This window comes from Callionymus lyra, chromosome 10 (assembly GCF_982586985.1).
Source record: "Callionymus lyra chromosome 10, fCalLyr1.hap1.1, whole genome shotgun sequence".
Taxonomy (NCBI): Eukaryota; Metazoa; Chordata; class Actinopteri; order Syngnathiformes; family Callionymidae; genus Callionymus; species Callionymus lyra.
In genome coordinates, this window is record NC_141827.1 from 20,552,215 (window position 1) to 20,571,668 (window position 19,454).

Consider the following 19,454-nt stretch of genomic DNA (forward strand, 5'->3'; position numbering starts at 1 on the left):
GCACATTAGGGCAAACGGTTCCTTACATCACTGCTGACACACATACACAGTGTGCGACTGACACACTTGAAGATGTGCTGACACACTTCTGCCTCCGAGGATTGTGGGGGAAACCCATTTTTTTTTGCACCTTGAGGCCGACGAGACGGAGCGTGAAGGGGTGGAGGGATGAAAAACAGGGACAGAGTTTTTGAGGTCCGCGGGGACGACGTCATCGCAAACTTGAGCGTCTGGATGAGATGAAATCGAAGCTCACGAACACAGAGTTGATCTCGAGGGTTCACTTTGTTCAAGGTTTCGTACATTTTTAGTATTACTCTGCTAGGATCCAATAGTATTACTCAACAATACGTCTTAGTATTACTCCATTAGACATCTTAGTATTACTCCATAAGACTTCTTAGTATTACTCTATGAGACTTGTTAGTATTACTCCATGAGACTTCATAGTATTACTACATAAGACTTCTTAGTATTACTCTATGAGACTTCTTAGTATTACTCCATGAGACCTCTTAGTATTACTCCATGATGCTTTGTAGTATTACTCCATAAGACTTCTTAGTATTACTCTATGAGACTTCTTAGTATTACTCCATGAGACTTCTTAGTATTACTCCATGGCGCTTTGTAGTATTACTCCATGAGACTTCTTAGTATTACTCCATGAGACTTTTTAGCATTAATCCATGAGGCTTTGTATAATTACTCAGCAAGACCTCTTAGTATTACTCCAAACGATTTCTTGGTATTACTCCATTAGGGTTCGTAGTAATACTCTGTGACGATTTGTAGTATTTCTCCACGAGAATCCGTAGTACTACTCGGTGACGCTTCGTAATATTACTTCACAAGACTTTTTAGTATTACTTCACAATGCTTCGTACTATTACACTGCGAGGCTTCCTAGTATAACTGCAAGGCTTCGTAGTATTTCACTGCGAGGCTTCCTAGTATAACTCTGCAAGGCTTCGTAGTATTACTCTGCGAGGCTTCAGAATATTACATTGTAACGCTTCGTAGTATTACTCCATGATCATCTGTAGTATTATTTCAGTTTTTAGTATGACATCACAAGGCTCTGTAGGATTTATCTGCGAGGCTGCGTAGTATTACTTCACGAGGCTACTTATAATTATTCTACAATAATTGTTTGCCTCATGGTCCGAAAATTACGGTAAATAGAAAATAATTGGTAAGAAATCTGAATTAAATCTAGGATCTGATGCTTATTACTATATTAAAGTTACTAGTAAAGACGCAAACAAAAACATAGTGACTAGTGTGTCCACAATATGTTGAAGACTTTCAAGTACTTTTATGAATCACTTGTGTGTGTGTGTGAGGGTCTGATCATCTCCATTTCTCTCTCGTAGGCGCTCCAGGCAGCCAGACAGTTCCTTTTCCAACAGGCTTCTGGACTCAACTCTCCTGGCAACAACGAGGTCAAACAGAGCGCCGTGCAGGTCAGAGCATGCACACACACACACATACACACACACACACTCGTCCAGACATCACAAACACACAGATGTGCAATCCAAATGCTGTTTAGTCAGAATCTGTATATTATTAAACCTCTGGCCGCCTGCTTCACCGCAGTGCCACGTCAACTCCACAGTTCAATATGGGCACGTGTTCTGATCCTGTGCTCCAGGAGTGGGTGTTTTGAATCATCACAAAAGCTCTTTAGTGAAATAAAACCATCCATAAATGTTGATGGAATTGTGCGCTAATGCTACCCATTAAATACATCATCCTCAATTAAATATTTATTTAGGTTTGGGCCGATATTAAAACTGAAAAGTTGAATAACCTCTACAAAAGGATGTTTGGATGTTAGCCTTAGAAGAGTCAAAAGAGATAAAGTAGTATACTGTATTACAATGTTAGATACACAATCAGTGCTCACTTTTTTAAATGTATTCCTTCTGAAAAACTCCTTTAAAAACATACTTTTTCTTTTATGTCCTAAGTAAAATAATGATATACTTTTAAATAAAAGAGAAAAATATCGACTAATTCTGATGATTTTAGCTGTAGAAATAACATCATAACTCAACATGAACAATTATTGATACATTTACAATTTTAAACACTTTACAAGCGACAGTGAGAGTATATTATCCCAAAAAAAATCCTTTAAAATGATTAAATTCTTGGTGCAGCAGAGCAGAAGTGGATTAAGAGATTTATGCCAAAGATGAATCACCTGTTTCTACTTAAACAATTAAAAAAATATATATAAATTAGCTGAATTGATGCAGAAGAGAAATGGATATTTTAGTCCTAACCATTTATCAAAACGAATGAATTTCGTCAAAGTCTATTCTTTTGGAACCAGCGAACGTGAAACAGAAATCATCCATTAGCTTGTGGTGAAACTTAACTTGGTGACATTGAAAAGACAGTTGTTGTCACATCTGGATCGGTTAAACATACCACACATTTAAATAATAAGCCTGATATGAATTCAAGTGTATTCAAACATGCAGACAAGTCTGTCCCGGTCGCGCTCATATGGTCGCCATCTGTACTGATGCTGGACGAGTCCATCAGACTCTTTTTTTTAAGGGAACTGCGAGATTAAAAGTGAAAGTAAGGTAAATACCATGGACTGTGCATCTCTCTGGTGATGCCCCTCTTTCTCTCTCTCTCTCTCTCTCTCTCTCTCTCTTTCTTCTCCTCTTTACTCCCGAGATGTCTGTCTTGTTTGTCTTGTTTGTTGGTGCCTGGCCTGATTCGCGCCTCGATGTTATCCAGGGCATCCACGCTACATCTCTGTTGTCTGAGCTGTCAGCGTGACCGGCCCCACACACCCTGCACACACACACACACACACACACACACACACACACACACACACACACACACACACACACACACACACACACACACACACACACACACACACACACAACACACACATTTCATGGTGCGTACATGTGGGTTAAGATGAGCAAAGAGAAGAGGAGGGTGGATGATTGATAATCTTAATCGACATCCGAGTGTAAAACGGAGTGTGAAATGTATTCCACCTCTGTTGGGCTTTTCTTGGAAAGGGAGGCTTGTAAATGTGCTCGCAGTGACTCACAAAACACACACAGTAAACAACAGCCCCAATGACATGCACCAAAAAACCGCATTGAACAAAGTTATTTGTAAGTAAGTAAGTAAGTAATTTTTATTTGTATAGCGCTTTTCTAGACCAGGGTCGCAAAGCGCTTAAACCATCAAAACAATATTCAATAAAGTATATATTTTAAAGGGCAAGATAAAACTGATAACACAACAGGAGTTCCAGAAAATCAAGGAAAAGCCTGAACAAATAAAAATGTCTTAAGATGTTTCAGTAGATTCTCCATCAAGCACAAAGAGAGAGGAAGATCGTTCCAAAGCTTAGGAGCAACATTTAAAATGGTATGAAAAGCTGATTTCAATCGAGAAATTCAACCAGAAAAACACAAGCATACCTCTGCCAAGGAGCTCATTTCATGTTACTTAATAAAAACACAGTTTAATCAATTAAACAACTTCCATGAATCAAGAATCTTATTGGTAGTTTTTGGACTTGGAATCCAACTCGCATCATTTTGTATAAAGTCGCTATACGACTAGGTGTGTTGTTCTTGTTGAATAATACAACACAATTTGTCACTACAAACACATTAAAGTTGATTTATTAAAGTCATTTGATCGTATGCTTTGTCTTAAATATTGGAGTTTTCTGGCATATGTTTCGTGCTTTGGTAGTTTAAAGCAGGGTTAGGAGCATAAGCAGCAGCAGTTAGAAGCCATACGAGTGGATCCGAACGGAACTAGAGTTCAACAAAATTAAATCCCTTCCTTCAAAGCATAATCTCCCTCGCAGATAAAATTAATTATGTTGTTGAAAACCTTCATTTAAGAAGGTTTCTTGTTATTTGTACGATGTAAAATAGACACATTTTTTGTACATGTAGGACATGTTATAGCATTTATTTTTAACACTATAGAAAATATATGAATTTTCTACCGATTTTTTTTTCTTCCAAAAAATACAAATCATATTTGACGTTTTACCAAAGTTGGTTTTGTTTACATTTAAATACATTTTGTTTAAAATGAACAAATTCAAATTTATTCAACAAACTATTCAAAGTTTTTGTTCGTTTTTGTGTTGCATTTAAACTTCCGGCCGCTAGATGGCAGCAATCGTAACGCATCAAAAGGAACAATGAAATCCTGCGAGATCCTGGAGACGACTGAGGACGAGAGGATACAGTCGACTCCAAGCTGCTTTTAAAGCTGATATTTCTACATATTTTGGTTTCAAAACAAATGAAAGAAGGTACTTCATCAAGAGTCATGTGGTTTAACGAGTCAAGTACTCGACAGTACTACAAATATATACGCGTAGCCTCGCCAGGTTCTTGCCAAAAGACACTCAAATTTAAAATCAAAAAGGTAAAAAAGGATACATTGTTTCATCTAAACAGCTAGATGCATCCATAGCAGGGGAAGCGAGTGTTTCTCGCTCACATCGAGTCCAGCATGAAAAGCCGTGCTTTCACTTAATCACCTTAGAAATCCGAAAGCGGAGAGATCGTACGCCGGCAGACATTTAATCCGGTCACCTCCAAAGGTGGCATTAAGCGACGGGCGCGTTGGCGCGACAGCTCACAACAGGCACAAAATGGTGGTCCTCGGGTCGGCTCCTGCTGGGTCGCTCTCACACATGCAAATGAGCCTCAGCCAATAATTAGATCTTTAGGAGCTCGATAATTAGATTTTTCCTTTCTGCGCCGGGAAGAACGACGGCGGCGACGCAGGGAGAGAGAGAGAGAGAGAGAGAGGGAGAAGACTTATTTCCCTGTCTTGACTTTTTTCTTAAGAAGCCTTGGTTTGTGCTGACAAGGACTGTGGTGCCCCCCCCCTGCCCCCCCTCACGCTCACATCACCCACTCCCCATCATATTTCTTTTCTTTACTTATAATAGCTGGGAGGATCTGAGCTGAAAGAAACTCTGAGATTATATCAGATTTTTGATTGGCTGCTCAGAGATGGTCTTGGCTGGATGTGTGAGATGGTATCACTCGTCTGTGTGTGTGTGTGTGTGTGTGTGTGTTTGTGTGTGTGTGTATTTGTGTCAGACAAAACTCAACAATGGTCCTCAGATGCGCAATTGTGCTAAAAAGTGTCATCAACACAAACTGAGCTACAGAAACAGCCGTTTGACACCAAAGCTCTCTTCGAGGGTGGCTCGTTTTTTTTTTTGTCTGCAGTTGTGCGTCTTTTAAACGCGCCGCTGTGTCGAAACACACAACAGGGTGAGTGACACGATTGTTAGTGACTAGTGCTATTTTTTGTTGCAACTGAAGACGCATGGCATCAGTCAGTTACACACTGGAATAAAAAAGAATGAGAAAAGACCGGAAATGTATTATTATTGATGATCAGGTTTGAAAAGGAACTAAAAAGAAATATATACCTTTTTTAGGTAAAAGGTAAACGCTAAAATACATTTTCAACTTGTTTCTGCAGCGTAGTAAAAAAAAGAAAAACATCAATAATATTCTCCATTTGAAGAACGACAAAATACATTTAAGTTTCTGCGATTTTAAGTTTCTACTGGCTTAATAACTTTGACAAAAGGTTTTTTTTTTAGGGTTGTCATATTTCCCGAGAATTATGAAACTGTTGCATCTAAATTGTAGCATTATAAAAATACGTTACCTATTGGCAAAGTGTCCTTGAACACAACACGGTTGATTCTCAGCGTCCCCATGCTTATAAACACATGTAATTCATAAGCATATACCATTTATAAAGTTTATTTTATCCAATTTTTCACCTAAAGATAATATTCTTCCTTATTAAAATGATATGTGATCTTAAAACAAAGAAATAAAGCAAACCCTACTCCCCGTATTAGAGCCCATGGAAACCTAGACTTGTAGACTGCACACGCTGGACTGGTGCTGAGCAGTCTGTGATGTTAATACAAAGCAACCGTAAAGCAACTTCAGTAATGATGCCCTCCAGCAGGACATGCACCGACTCGAGGAATCTCTCAGGTGTAAATCCATTTTTTATTCATGAGACGACGATACCGTGTGACACGTTCAACATCTTGAAATAGTCTGTTAAAGTCGCGTTTATGTGGCATGAAGGCGAAGCAGAAGTTGATGTTTACAGTTTTCTTTTTTTGCTGATCATTCAGAGCTGACGCGTCCTACCTTAAAATAAAGGTGATGCTACATTAGACGAGATCCTACACCACTGTTTTTCAAGAGGTATTAGTATGTCAAGGCTTTATTTAAGCTTGATTTCATATTGGCCACAAGATTGTAATTAGCTTGTGATAAATAATCCACCAAAACTCACATGGCTATATGTTGGATTGTGTCTCTTTATACTAGGATTTCTTTTTCTGTTGAAAATATGTTTTTGAACATATGTAATTTTCATAGTTTTTTCTTTTTGATTTTGTTTTTTTTGTAACCAACAGTAATATTTTCTGATTTCTTCTTAAATTATAATAGATTATCTCAAATCTAGTAATTCTCAATGATAGTTAGATTCATTTTGAATGTGTCAATCAGACTTGATGATTTCTTTTTCATTATTATTTGTTGCAAAAATGAAACAGAAAAAGACAAATGATTAAGAAGCTTGAGGTCACATGCTTGCCTGACGTTTGAGCTCTACTTTAAACTTCAGTTTATGCTGCGTAGAAATAGGTCTTAAAGGGCAACTAATGTGAAACTTCAACTCTCCTGACTCACTCACATGTTTTTAAATGTTGGAGTCTTCCTCTCCAAGATGCAGTAAGTCCCTCATCATGACCATGTTTTGAACTTATTACTTTATAAAGTTATAAACTTATAAAGTTATCCCTCGTCTGAAATCTCCGTGAACGAGCGGTTATGAGAGCGGAGTCCGTTATGGCGTAATAATGGTCTTCACTCCTCCTCCAGCCAGCTGTAATCACACCCTGCTTCGTTTATACAACGAGTCACAGAGGTGGAAACTTGATGGATGGTGTCCAATCACAGAAGAGTGGGCGTGATTATGATAAACTGGATTTTATCTCCAGAAAACCAAAGTGTTTCCAGTGGGCGGGGCTTAAGCACATTTTCTAATGTAAATATTTAAATGAAAAGACACATACGGATGATACAATAGAGGTCCAAGATCAATTAAAGACACACTTAAATCAACACATGAAACTATGTTAAAAACAGTGACATCCTTCTATTGGCTGCCCAAGAGCCAAAGGACAGCAATGAATGGAGTCTTAGGAGTTGAACCAGCGCCTCCCTAATTGTTCGTGGCACATTTGTGTGGCAGAACGACCGGCAATTAGCAAACAAACACGCTCCGGTCGCCTCTGACACGCGACTGAATGCCAGCGAAAAAAAAAAAAAAAAAAAGCCCACTTGGCAGCGTCTCAGCCCGTGTGGGTACGATCAGACATGTATATGCCCACTTGGCAGCCGCGCCAATGGCACACTTAACACGCTGCCACTTGGCACACGCACGTACAGATTAAGGCGGCGTGTTAAACGCACGTGCTTGGCTGTGGCCCATATGTATGTAATTGAATAGCAATGTGTCCTGTTTTCATGTATTATTAAAGAGCTGGTTTAATAAGGGGGGAGAAAAAATGAAAAGGCTCATTACAGAAATGTTAATCAGCGCGGTGGCGGCGGCGGCGGCGGCTGTGAAGAGGCCTGGCACCGGCACCGGGTACGATGGCGAAGAAGCGTTTCACTGTTGCAATCCTCATCGCCCAGTTTTGTTTGCTGGCGGAGACCGGTCGACGCAGGAAAGTCTTTTAACTAATCAACAAAAGTACGCTAGCAGATGAGTGTTTCGCCCCCAGAGTCGACAGAACTGAAGCGGCTCCTTCTTTTCTTTCATTTCCCTTTAAAGTGTTTTCCCCAAAGCACTTCTTTTGTCCACTCAATAGAAGTGCTGAGTTGGCAGTTTCACTTATTTGATGCGTGTATGGGGGTGTATTGGGGTATGTGGAGTGGTGGTCGGGGGGGACGGGGGGGGGGGGGTCCTGACAGTTTGTGAAGGGCATCTGGGAAGAGGTTGTGCAGCCAGTGTGAATGGCTGCCGGCTCCGGACAGAAAAAAAAGGGGGCCGGACGGAAAGATGGAAGGTGCGGAGACGGGTCCGGGGGTCTGCCCGCCGGAGCGTGAAACTTATTTTGAGATTTGAAACATGAGTGAAATCAGTAATGAAATATGGTCGATAACAGCCTCGCTCACATCCCAATGAAGGCCCCCGAGTGTGTCGTCGGCGCGTGTGTTTCTGCGAGAGTGTTGTCATTTTGATTCTGAGGCAGTGGGGCGTTAGATGGAAGGAGGCGCAGGGGGGGGGAGAGGAGGTGCTGTTTCCATTTCAACTTGATGGTTGTCCACTGTCCTTTTGAAACTATTTATTTTCCTTCATGTGTGTGAAGTCAGTCCCAGCTGTGTGATCCAGCTTTCACTTGTTTAGATTCATGCTAGTCATGCATTTTATCAGTGAATAAGTGTTTTATCTTTGTCACTTTTTTAAAACATGGGTTCAAAAGATAAGATGAGTTGAGTCCATATATATTACATTCATGTCATATACATTTATTTCTTTAGTATTTTCTGCAGAAAAATCACATTATTAGAAGTCGATTTTAAGATATGAACACTTGTTCTTTCGCGAAAGTCTGAAATATGATTTTCTTTTTAAATATTCTCCAGGAAAGATAGATAACTAAAAGTAGGCTGTTTTATATTTTTAAATATATATGGTTCTGAGACAGCTGTCACATAAAGAAATATCGTATAAATACATTTAATGCTCCATAATCAAAAATACCAGCAATTATTTTGTTAAAGCTGGACTTATAAAAGAAAAATATTGTCCAATAATTGTGAATTTATTTCATGTATTAATTCATCTCATTCATTCTCCAGACATTTTTAACCAGAAGTGCGAGATAAGTGTATTCTCAGATAATAACACTTAGAAAACTTAGAAAATCAATATATAAATATAAATAAAGTACAATAAACATCAAGAAAAGAGAAGTGTACAGTAGATTTGAAATAAGTGGTGGGTTTATGGATTATACCAGATGCTAGTCTGAACATCCATAAGTAAAATGATTGACAGATGATTTCACTGGCACTAAATACTGTTTGGACACCAAATATTTTCGGACACTCATCTCTACGACATGCTGCAAAAACTCCATGTTCCTCCCCCTGATTACCGTCAAAGTTGGACTTTCATCCGTCCGAGCCTGAGCCGCTGACACGCATAACAACCCTCCCGACTACAAATATTTGGGGGTTGATTGGTGATTGACATCCGCGGCGGCAAAAACATACAGAACATCCTCGGCTCCACCTGGCTCCGCTCATCTATTCCCTCCAGAGCAATGTGGCCCCTGGCCCTGCTGCAGATTAGCTGGAGGAGGGGTACTCAGCACACACAATAGGACTCTTTTACTTCCAGCAGAGGCCCCGCGCACCAAACAACGCTCTCGGCACAGTAGGCTCCCCTTCAGTTTCTCTTTTTCACTGCAGCACTTGTCTCCCTCATTCCTCTGACTCTCTCAGAAACCCCCTTCTCTTCTCCCCCCCTGCATTTTTGGCAGACTCCGATGAGCCCTAGTGCTGCTCTATAAACAAATGAAGCAAAAAGAACAGACTTGTATGTTCTACTTCAGACTTTATTTTGAGTTGCTAAAAGAGTTAGCTGCTACAAGAAGAAAGATGACAATATTTACCATCTCAACTCTGTCCTGAAGACAATAACATGATAATATCTAGGGCGTTATAAAACGATATATCAAATTTTTATTGTTTTATTTAGTTTTTGTGGTTTATATTTCAACAAAGTGTGTATAAGATAAAATATTCACAGCTGCTAGAATGCACCGATCATTACGACCTCCCCAATTAATGGAACAATGACTGGGGACGAGAGGATACAGCGGGCTCCTCCAGCAGCTTTTTAAATCTGGTGGTTGGGCATATTTTCAGCTCCATTAACTCAATCAAAAGAGAGTGGAACAATCAAAAGGTGTCGCTGAAATTCAGCGTCCCCCTCAAAGCGTTTTCGGAGATTGTACAAGTGTATCGAAATATTTAATACATTATATCTATTCGTATTGCGAGATTAGGTTACAGCCCTGCTACTAATGTTCTTATTAATAGCACTAATATTATTATTTTAACATGTTAACTTTACAGTAACTTAGACTTTAATTGAGGCTTTGCACGACTGGACAGAAGCAGCACACAAGTCGAAGGTTTTGCAACCTTGTTACAACAATCACACCTGAACCACCAGGAATTAATAAAAGCGTTATGAGACACATTATGTCGGTGTAATGATCCCCCAAATGCACAAAAGCTGCATGGATGAGTTCACTGAGAGGGAGCAGGACAAATAGAACCCAGTGTTGTTTCACTCAAAACAAATGGATAATAATGAGCGATGCCGCTTAAACCCTTGGACAGAACATGTCAACAGGCAGAAAGAAATAGTTAATATATGTAATAGTTAAAAGGACATCAATAGTAATTAACTGCAGTATATTGATAATGTACCATAAAAACTCATTTTTTTTAAAACAATTGTACAGCCATTAAATTAAAAATAAACCCAGGTGACCTGTTTATGATTGAAGCAGTAAAAGGGTTCAAGTGAGTGTGTGTTGTGCGTGTAGGTGTGTGTGTGTGTGAGAGTGTGTGTGTACGTGTGTGTCACAGAAGCAGGAACTCCATCCATTGTGAGGTGGTAATGCTCAGTGACAAGGATAAACAGCGCTGGGGTTTGCTGGTACCAGAGGAGTGGGATGAGGGGAGGAGAGGGGAGGGAGAAGAGAGAAGGGGGAGGAGGTCTGTGTCAGTCTCTCTCTTCCTCCTGTTTTCTCCTTGTCATTTTTTCAATTATCCTCCTCTCCCATGTGTCCCCGTAGACCCCGAGGCAGGGTCCACATCATTTAGGCTGAGAGCCTGTTTAGATTCTGATTATACCCTCCTTTCTTCTTCGACCCTGCCATCGCACACACACACACACACACACACACACACACACACACTGTACACACTTTGACACAAACAAGGTAACTTTGAAAGTGATCAGCGCTGCGGCTGCAGGGGATCGTTTTCTTGCTCAATTTCTGTTAAATTTGCATCATTAAATGAGACAAAACAGGCCAAACACGACGTCTGAGCCGCCATAATGAGCAGGAACGTGTTATTGGAGTGTGCGAGGGTTTTGAACTGGAAGGAGTGGAGAGTGTTGTGTCCACATCAGAAGGATGCGGCGTCGGGTCTATTCCCACGGCGCCCGCTAGTGAATATCAGATCCTTCCTCGTGTCCTGAAAATGGAAAAAGAGGATTTTTTTTTCTCCCATTTTAGCTGGAATGAAAAGTCATCAAGGGAAGGGAGGGATGGAGCCTTATTGAAATGCAAGTTATATCCCTCTTCTTCTCCGTCTTCCCTCCTGAGGGACTCCACGTCTTTCCCTCCTTCTCTTTCCCATCTTTCCCTCGCTCCCTCTCTTCCTTTGTTAATCAGTTAAACTCCCTCTTCAAACAACCCCTCTAATTACTCCTCCACTGTCTGTAAACGACAAGGCTGTCTTCTTCACTCTCCTCCTGCCTCCCCCCCAACACCCGACCCCACCTCACACCCTCCTCCCCCCGAACACCCCTTCTCTCGGCGGCAAGAGTTGACCTCTGTCAGCCACCGGGGCCTCCAGCGATGTGTGTTTGTGTGACTGATGCTCATGTAAATGATCAGCAGGCTTCAAATAAATCCGTCGTTTTCCATCCCGTTCGCTCGCCAACTTGTTTCTTAACAAACACCATTTTGTGAGCAAATCTTAAGGAGTTTATCTTCAGTTCTTCCATCGACAAGTGGCTTCTGCACTTTCTTTTGACCATAGAAATCAAACATACTTTAATATATATATATATATATATATATATTCCCTTTTCCTTTCCTTCACCATAGCTCAAGCCTCATTATATATTTATATATTTTCATCTTGTTTTTGGTCTGCTTTAAAGAATATCTACTATATTTTCTAAATAAATACAGATATAAAAACTATCATCTTTTTTATAAATTCAGTTGCTAAAGACATTTTTTTGTAGAATATTTGGGGGAATAATAACAATATATTTTGTTTAAAATAATGCCATACAGTGCGTGGGTACAACATGTCCACTTAAAACAAAGAAATCTCTATTTTATCTTGAAATAAAATGTCCTGTGTTCAAGTATTAAACGAGAAGATTTGTTGCAAAGGTGCCTTGAAGGCAACACCATGTGGGGAGATGTTTTATCTAGAAGGATTCCTCTGATATCAATAATCCTTTTTTTTTTTAAATAAGAAAAATACTTTTGTCATAGACAACTTTGGTGGCACCTGAAACTAATTTCCTAAGGAGGGGCCTTGAAAAAAATTAGGAATTATTTTTATGAATGTCGCTGAAATGGACCTCCATCGTGTTAAATTGTTTCTGTCAGAAATGTAGAATTCATCCAAAATACTAAACCATGGAAAACCGAACGCAGAATCACGTCATTGTTAAATAAGCCCACAGCAGGCGCCCCCTGTGGTCAAGGAGTGTAAGAGTGTAATTGCAAACGGTCTCTGAAGTGTAACACCTCCAGCAAGTGCTCACAGTTATAAGTCCCATTAAAAAGTCGTCAGAAGCGAGAGTCGTAGCTTTATTTAAAACACATCTTTTTCTTTTTTTTTCCCCTTCGCTTCCCACCTCCACTTCTGCGGCGTCCTGCCTTTGCCCCCACCTTCAGCACTCAGCCGCTAATCTACCACGCATCTCTCCCTCTTTTAAATTAACATGCAACAGAGGGAGAAAAGGGAAGGAGGGGGGAATGAAGGGGTGCGACAGCAGGGAAAAAAAATTAAATGCATTTAATAAATGGCTGACTTTAAATCGCTGGGCCTTTCAGACGCCCTATTCATAGTCCAATGAAAGGGGAGAAATCATTCACCAGAAGAGACAAGGCGAATGAAAATATAATTCTGCATTGTGAGGCGCTTTTGTCCTGGCCCGTCAAATCGCTAATGGTGAGGCTTTTGTTTTGCGGGCGCTGCTCTCAGCCCGCCGGTGTCTTATGGCGGTGGCGACGCATGGCCTATAATCATCACGCTTTGTGATATTAGATTATAGGGGCAATTAATGGCGTCAAAACCTTAACTACACAGCATTCAGCTTGTCCGTGCACACACACACACACAATACAGTAGATCAGAAGTCGCACACGTCCTGGCTGCAGCCAGGAAAGGTGCTATAACTCCAATAATTATTACGCCAGTGACTGGAAAATGTCAATGCCGGTGTGGATAAAACAGAATATATTAGTTGTCAGGGAGGAAGAATGGGATGCACATGAGCAATTAATTACAGCATTTAGAGGCTGATACTGACAAAGACCAAGGGGGTGGGGGGGGGGCACAGTGGCAAACCTGAACCACCCCCCCTCCCCCCCAACACTTGGAAAATCTCAATCAGGAAGTCTTTTTCTCCAACATTCCTGGATCTCCTCTCCAGGTGTTCCAAACCAGCTTCTTCTAACTTCCTGAATAAACAAACTAGTGTAAACACCATTTCCTGTAAAAAAAACTTTCAATTGTATTCTATGGTCATGTTGGACCACAAAAAAAGACAGAAGCAAGTATGACTAAGGCCTCTCCACAATTATTCCACCCTGTCTGCACTCTCTTCTTAACCCTGAGTAGAATTTAATACTAGAAAACAACAGGTGCAGACCTCGGCCAAGCAGCTTCATCACTACTCATTTTAATAACATATTTATGTTTTATCCAAGATTATTTAACTTGACAGGTGACAGAGAGTTGGATCGGTAGCATTAGTGTTACACAAATCGATCGCACATAACATAGTAGAAGCTAGGAAGAAAAAGAGCTGAAAAGTGATGGAGCCTTCAAAGTATTTTCAAATCTCTTGTCTCACCGAATACATTTTTACAAATGCAGTATAAATAATGTGGTAATGATCTTTTCAAATTGTCATCATTTTTTCATCTGTACAATTAGTGTTAATGAGAGTAGTCCATCAACACAAATCTCAAGTTAAAATAAACCTAAAACAAATCTAGTTTAATGTTTTTGCAACAGAGAAACTCAAACGTAACATAAATAAATGCATCATCCACGACTTGGAATGTCAAACTTTGGCAGAAAGTTTCTCTCACAACAATGAATGAACACATTTGAACATCCAAACTGTTTGCATTTCCCTCTAATACATGTCAGACAAAAGCGTTTTCATGGTGAAGTGTGTTGTACTTTAGTGTTGCTGTGAAGCCGGAGAAATCCCTCAGGAGCTCCAATACAGAGAAAGTATCAGCGCTGGGACTCCACCGTATCTGACTGAATATCTTTTATTGCCTCAGCTGTTCTGTTCTTATCCACTTTATTATTCCCCCTCAAAACTTTTCTCTCCCTTCAAAAACCCCGGTGTCAGCAGAATTGTTGCTGTTTGTGTATGAGCGACGCGTTTATGCTTCTCACTGACGGATTCTCGCGGTTTAGTTTGCTTTGAGTTGTGCAGTGTTTGTAATCAGATTAGCGTGCGCGCCTATCTCTGTGTATGAACACTGCTTGCACAACAAATCTGCAAGAATCACCACATTTCTCTCCTCAGTCTTTACTCGCCTGCAGCTCGGCGTGTGGAGATAAACATCTCATCAGATAGACACTTTGTTGTTCCTCTCCTCTTAGCTGAGCTTCGACGTGTGGAAAGCAAGTCACAGCTAATCACAGGAAGCAGATACCGTTTTATTTCAGTTTCTTCTTCTTTTTTTTTTTTTGAAACGGGGCAATTGGATATCTGCCCCTTTCATCTCGTCATGTCACAGAAAATGTGGGGGTTTTTTCACGGGCTAGAGCAGTGAAGTGTCAACACAACATGTGTCGCTTCTGTCTAAGAACATTTTCGGATAATCGTTTTCACATGGGCTAGCATAGCGTTAGCATGTCCCGCCTCTATTTGTGTGAGGTCGTAATGGTTCTTCTTATACATACTTCATTTTTTAATGATAATAAACTGCGTAAATCTGGCTAAACATGGAAGTCAAGGCACAACTTTTTAACATTTTAACACAACAGCGCTGACACCGTGCGGCAGTCAAGCCATCCCTAGTTCTTGCCGTAATTATTTTAAGCCCTATTCAGAAGTAGCAAATAAAATTCCGGCTTTCAAAATAAGAGCATTAAATCAGCCGCGTCTGGCTTGTAATCGTCGATTATCATACTAATCATACTATTTTTTTTATTTTTTATTATTTTTATTTATTTATTTGAGGGTTTATTCATTATTTTGTGCCTTATGCATCAATTTTATCTCGTAAGTTTTAAGATAAATTTACTTTTAATTTTTTTCCTCCCTTGCTTGTGCTGCGCTGAACTGTATTGATGCATTTGTGTCCAGACGGCCCCTAAAGAATCCTTTCGGCTTTTAGCCCAGATTAATTGTGTGAAGCTGCCATCATGCAGTTGAAGCTCAAACTAGAAAAAAACAACAACTTTCAAGTGTTTGTCTCGTTAAATTGAAAAGTCTTTCTTCTGCTCCCACCAGGTACCGTTGTCCATGGCCATGATGAGTCCACAGATGATCACTTCCCAGCAGGTGCAGCAGATCATGACGCCCCCTCAGCTCCAGGCTCTTCTGCAACAGGGGCAAGCTCTGGTGCTACAACAGGTGAAGGAGATAAAAAAAAAAACACACACACACACTCGGGGTGAACTCACCGTGGCATGTTTGGATGCGTCTGCTTTATGAGGAGTTGACACACACTGGGTGTGATTGTATCTGTGGCAGCTTTGAAGGGCAAACAGTCACCCGTTGCCTTTTTTTTTTCTTCTTCTTCTTTTCCTTTCACATCACGGCCTCGGGCGCTCATATGTTCACGTACACACCTCACACACCCTCAGCATCACCTGGTGAATCATCGACACGACTCATACGTCTGTGATTTAACAAGTTTCCACGTCAACACAAACAAGCGCACAACAAGTCGCCCTCTCGAAAAATGTCCAAGACGCTCGGAAAGAACTCCTAAGAGTACGGAGATAAGAACTTGGTGAAGCGCACACACTTGCAGACAGCTGATTTAATAAGGAGTGGTGGCTCCAGGCCAGTATAAATTGCAGTGGGAAGAACTGACAAGTTGTTTTATAATGGATTTTTTTTTTTTTTTTCTGAAGAGAAAAGCGGGAGACATACGTGAAGAAAAACTCACACATACATGTCTCCCACACACACACACACACAATTAAAATCGTTCAGCGCTGCACTCTTAATTAAGCAGAGAAGACTCTCTTGTATATCTGCACAGTCGGCACTTTTGATACAGGAGTGGTGCACACACACACACACTCAAGCAAGACGTCACTCAACCCAGAGTTAACCCTTTATTGACCGTCCTGCCTCCTGTCACTTCTCATTTAGGGATTATTATTGTCACTATTAATTCAAGCAAGACCATTGTACTTATTAAAACGGGTCTAGGAGTGAATGTTTGTTAAAGTAAATGTGGAAAACACACCAAAGTTTAAGTTTGTAAATCTTAGTTTCTGTGGTAATAAAATGTAACCGTTATGATCATAGTATTAAGTTCAATAATACAGTTGTGTGTGTCAGATTCTGAAAATGTGTCTTTGAAGTCAAAAATACTCACTTAAAGTAGATTTATGTAACAGCCATAGCTGACAATAAAGTCAACTGAAATAAAAAACTGAATAATATGTCCAGGAGCAAAAATGTTTTCTCCGAAATAATAAAAAATAGTGAATTTTCCAAAAGTCAAAATATATCACTCATTACTAACACATTGACAGCGATAAATGAAAAATAAAGTAAACCTAGAGTCGATCGCGCCCATCGTTGATATGTTTTCAAATGTTCATAGAGATAGTGACGACATGTGAAATTACACAAAAATGATCCACAAGCCTCAGTATTGTCATGCTAACAGCTCTGCTACTAGCTAGCCACGTGCACAACAAAAACATCAAGATATCTCTTAACTAAATATAATAATATTAATATTTACCAGCAAGAATAACTTGCTTTTATTTAAGAGGTATAGCGCCATGATAAGTTGGACATATTGTTATATAACTTTTAATGTTTTTAGCTTCATAGCTAGCTTTTTAGCTTCGTTAGCCTAGTCAATTAGCCGACACTTTTGAGCCAAAGTGAAAGAATGTTAGCTCACTGTTTATTTTTTTAACGGTTAGCCCACTTAAAAAAGTAACCTATATTGGATCTCACTCAAATATTTGGACAATCTCACGAGCAGTAGAGAATCTGTCGGGATGATACGAGTGTGTTTTCGTAAATGTTTGCTACACTAGCTCGGGTGCTTCTGGGCGTGCACTCTCTAAAGTCAAGGTCGTGGTAATAGGCTGGAGAGGTGAGTGCCTCACTTACACATACACTTAATGCACAGAGCCACTGAATCAAATCATTAAAAAGACCTTAATTATCACTTAATTATTCCCTCAACTCCACGCGGGTGTGTGTGTGTGTGTGTGTGTGTGTGTGTGTGTGTGTGTGTGTGTGTGTGTGTGTGTGTGTGTGTGTGTGTGTGTGTGTGTGTGTGTGTGTGTGTGTGTGTGTGTGTGTGTGTGTGTGTGTGTGTGTGTGTGTGTGTGTGTGTGTGTGTGTGTGCGCTCACACCGCCGCCTGTGACCAGGAGGCGATCGGGAAGAAGTGAGGCGAACAAAAGATATTAACTCCGCCTAAGGAGCAATAAAAGAGAGGAGAGACAGATGGAAAAAAGAAAGAGCAGGATAGGAAAAAAAAAAGAGTTTAAAATATATTAAAGATAAGAGCCATTGTAGAGAGTAAATTATGCAAAAGTGAAGATTGAACCAGGAAATGTAAAAAGTGACACGAGCAGGACCAGAGTGTGTGTGTGTGAGGATGGTGTGTGTGTGTGTGGTGGGCTCACTGTAGGTCAGATAAATGAGAGACTGCAGCAACTGCGGCGCTGTGAAGTCATTCTCCTCTGAAAAGCCTCTTTGAACATTTGATGCACCGTGAAACAAAGACAAACTGCAAACGCACACATGTGTAAGTTCTCAAGAGGACACCCCCCCCCCCCCCCTAATACACACACACACACTCCTCTATAACACACACATTCTGCTGGTGTTTTCCTGTTTGGTCTCGCCTTGTTGCGAGATCTCAATCTTAATGGAGCTTCCTGGCTAAATTAGCGATTAGCAAAACTAACAGACAAGCTGTGGTCAGTCGAGTAAATGTTGGTTTAAGTGGCACAAATACGTGTGTGTTTTTTTCTGAGTACGCTGCTGTGCACTCGAGTAATCAGTAGGGAATACACACAAGGATGCGAACAGAATCGATTTTCTAGAAATAAAACAACATAAATAAAATATACATATCGATGAACAAATTTACAGTGAAATGTATTCTCTCAATACACTTATTTATATATATATATATATACAGTACATATATATTTATTTTTCAGCCTCCAAATCATATTTTATTTTTATCATAGTTCGTTCATGGTTTATTTTTCAATTAAATGTGTTTAAGATAAAATAACTTGATTCTTTTAATTACAATTAAAATATTCACTGCGTGTGATTTCGCAATTTTTGCCGCTTCCGGGCCGTTAGATGCCAGCAATCGTTACGTCCTCCGCTGCTTAAGGAGCAATACAATCCAGTGCAATGACTGAGGACGAGAGGATACAGTCGACTCCAGCAGCTTTTAAAGCTGACGTTTGGACATTTTTTGGTTTGAAAACAAACTTCGTCAAGAGTCATGTGGTCTGTAAATTCCGTAGCGTTCTTCCTACATGATCGCAATATAGCTCAAAAAATGTTAATGTTGCTACTGTTTCATGATAGGTTTAGTACCGCTGGGGTCTATTAACACCAAAAATAAAATAATTTGTGAACTAAAATGTCTTTAATTTGACTAAATATGATCTGGAAAAGCCTAAATTCAAGCGGATAAAACCCTTTCGTTAGGACCTGACCACGAACACACATCATTCTTTGGTGAAATACACATCAAAATCCTTCTGAAACTGCACTGTGGATTTGGAGAGTTCTAGGATGTGTTGTTCAGTCACATGCGGAGATCATCTCTGGCCACCTGTAGCATCAAACCTTGAGAGAAGGAAGACTATCTGTATTATTGTTTGTTGCCCTTTTTTCACTCAGACAGCTTGTATAGGTACCAGCTGGCATGATCGGATATATACGTTTTCTTCTCTTTTATTTCCTCGCCATTTTTTTCGCTGTGCTTTACCTCCCGATGTATAACTGGCCCCCCGTGTCCTTGTGTGTACCTGAACAAAAAAAAACCCAGCTCCGACGTACATAATCACCTCGCAACTTGACATGTGGTAATAGCTCGATAAT

General features: G+C 40.1%; 1 protein-coding gene across 2 annotated transcripts in view; it reads left to right on the plus strand.

Annotated features, from left to right (window-relative positions):
- Window positions 1–19,454, plus strand: part of foxp4 (forkhead box P4) — a 93,501-nt gene that overhangs the window by 48,276 nt on the left and 25,771 nt on the right. For both annotated transcript variants that reach the window (XM_087800040.1, XM_087800038.1), the window contains exons 3-4: window positions 1,377–1,466; window positions 15,628–15,750. In XM_087800040.1, the coding sequence (XP_087656166.1) occupies window positions 1,377–1,466; window positions 15,628–15,750 (213 nt within the window). The remainder of the gene's footprint in view (window positions 1–1,376; window positions 1,467–15,627; window positions 15,751–19,454) is intronic.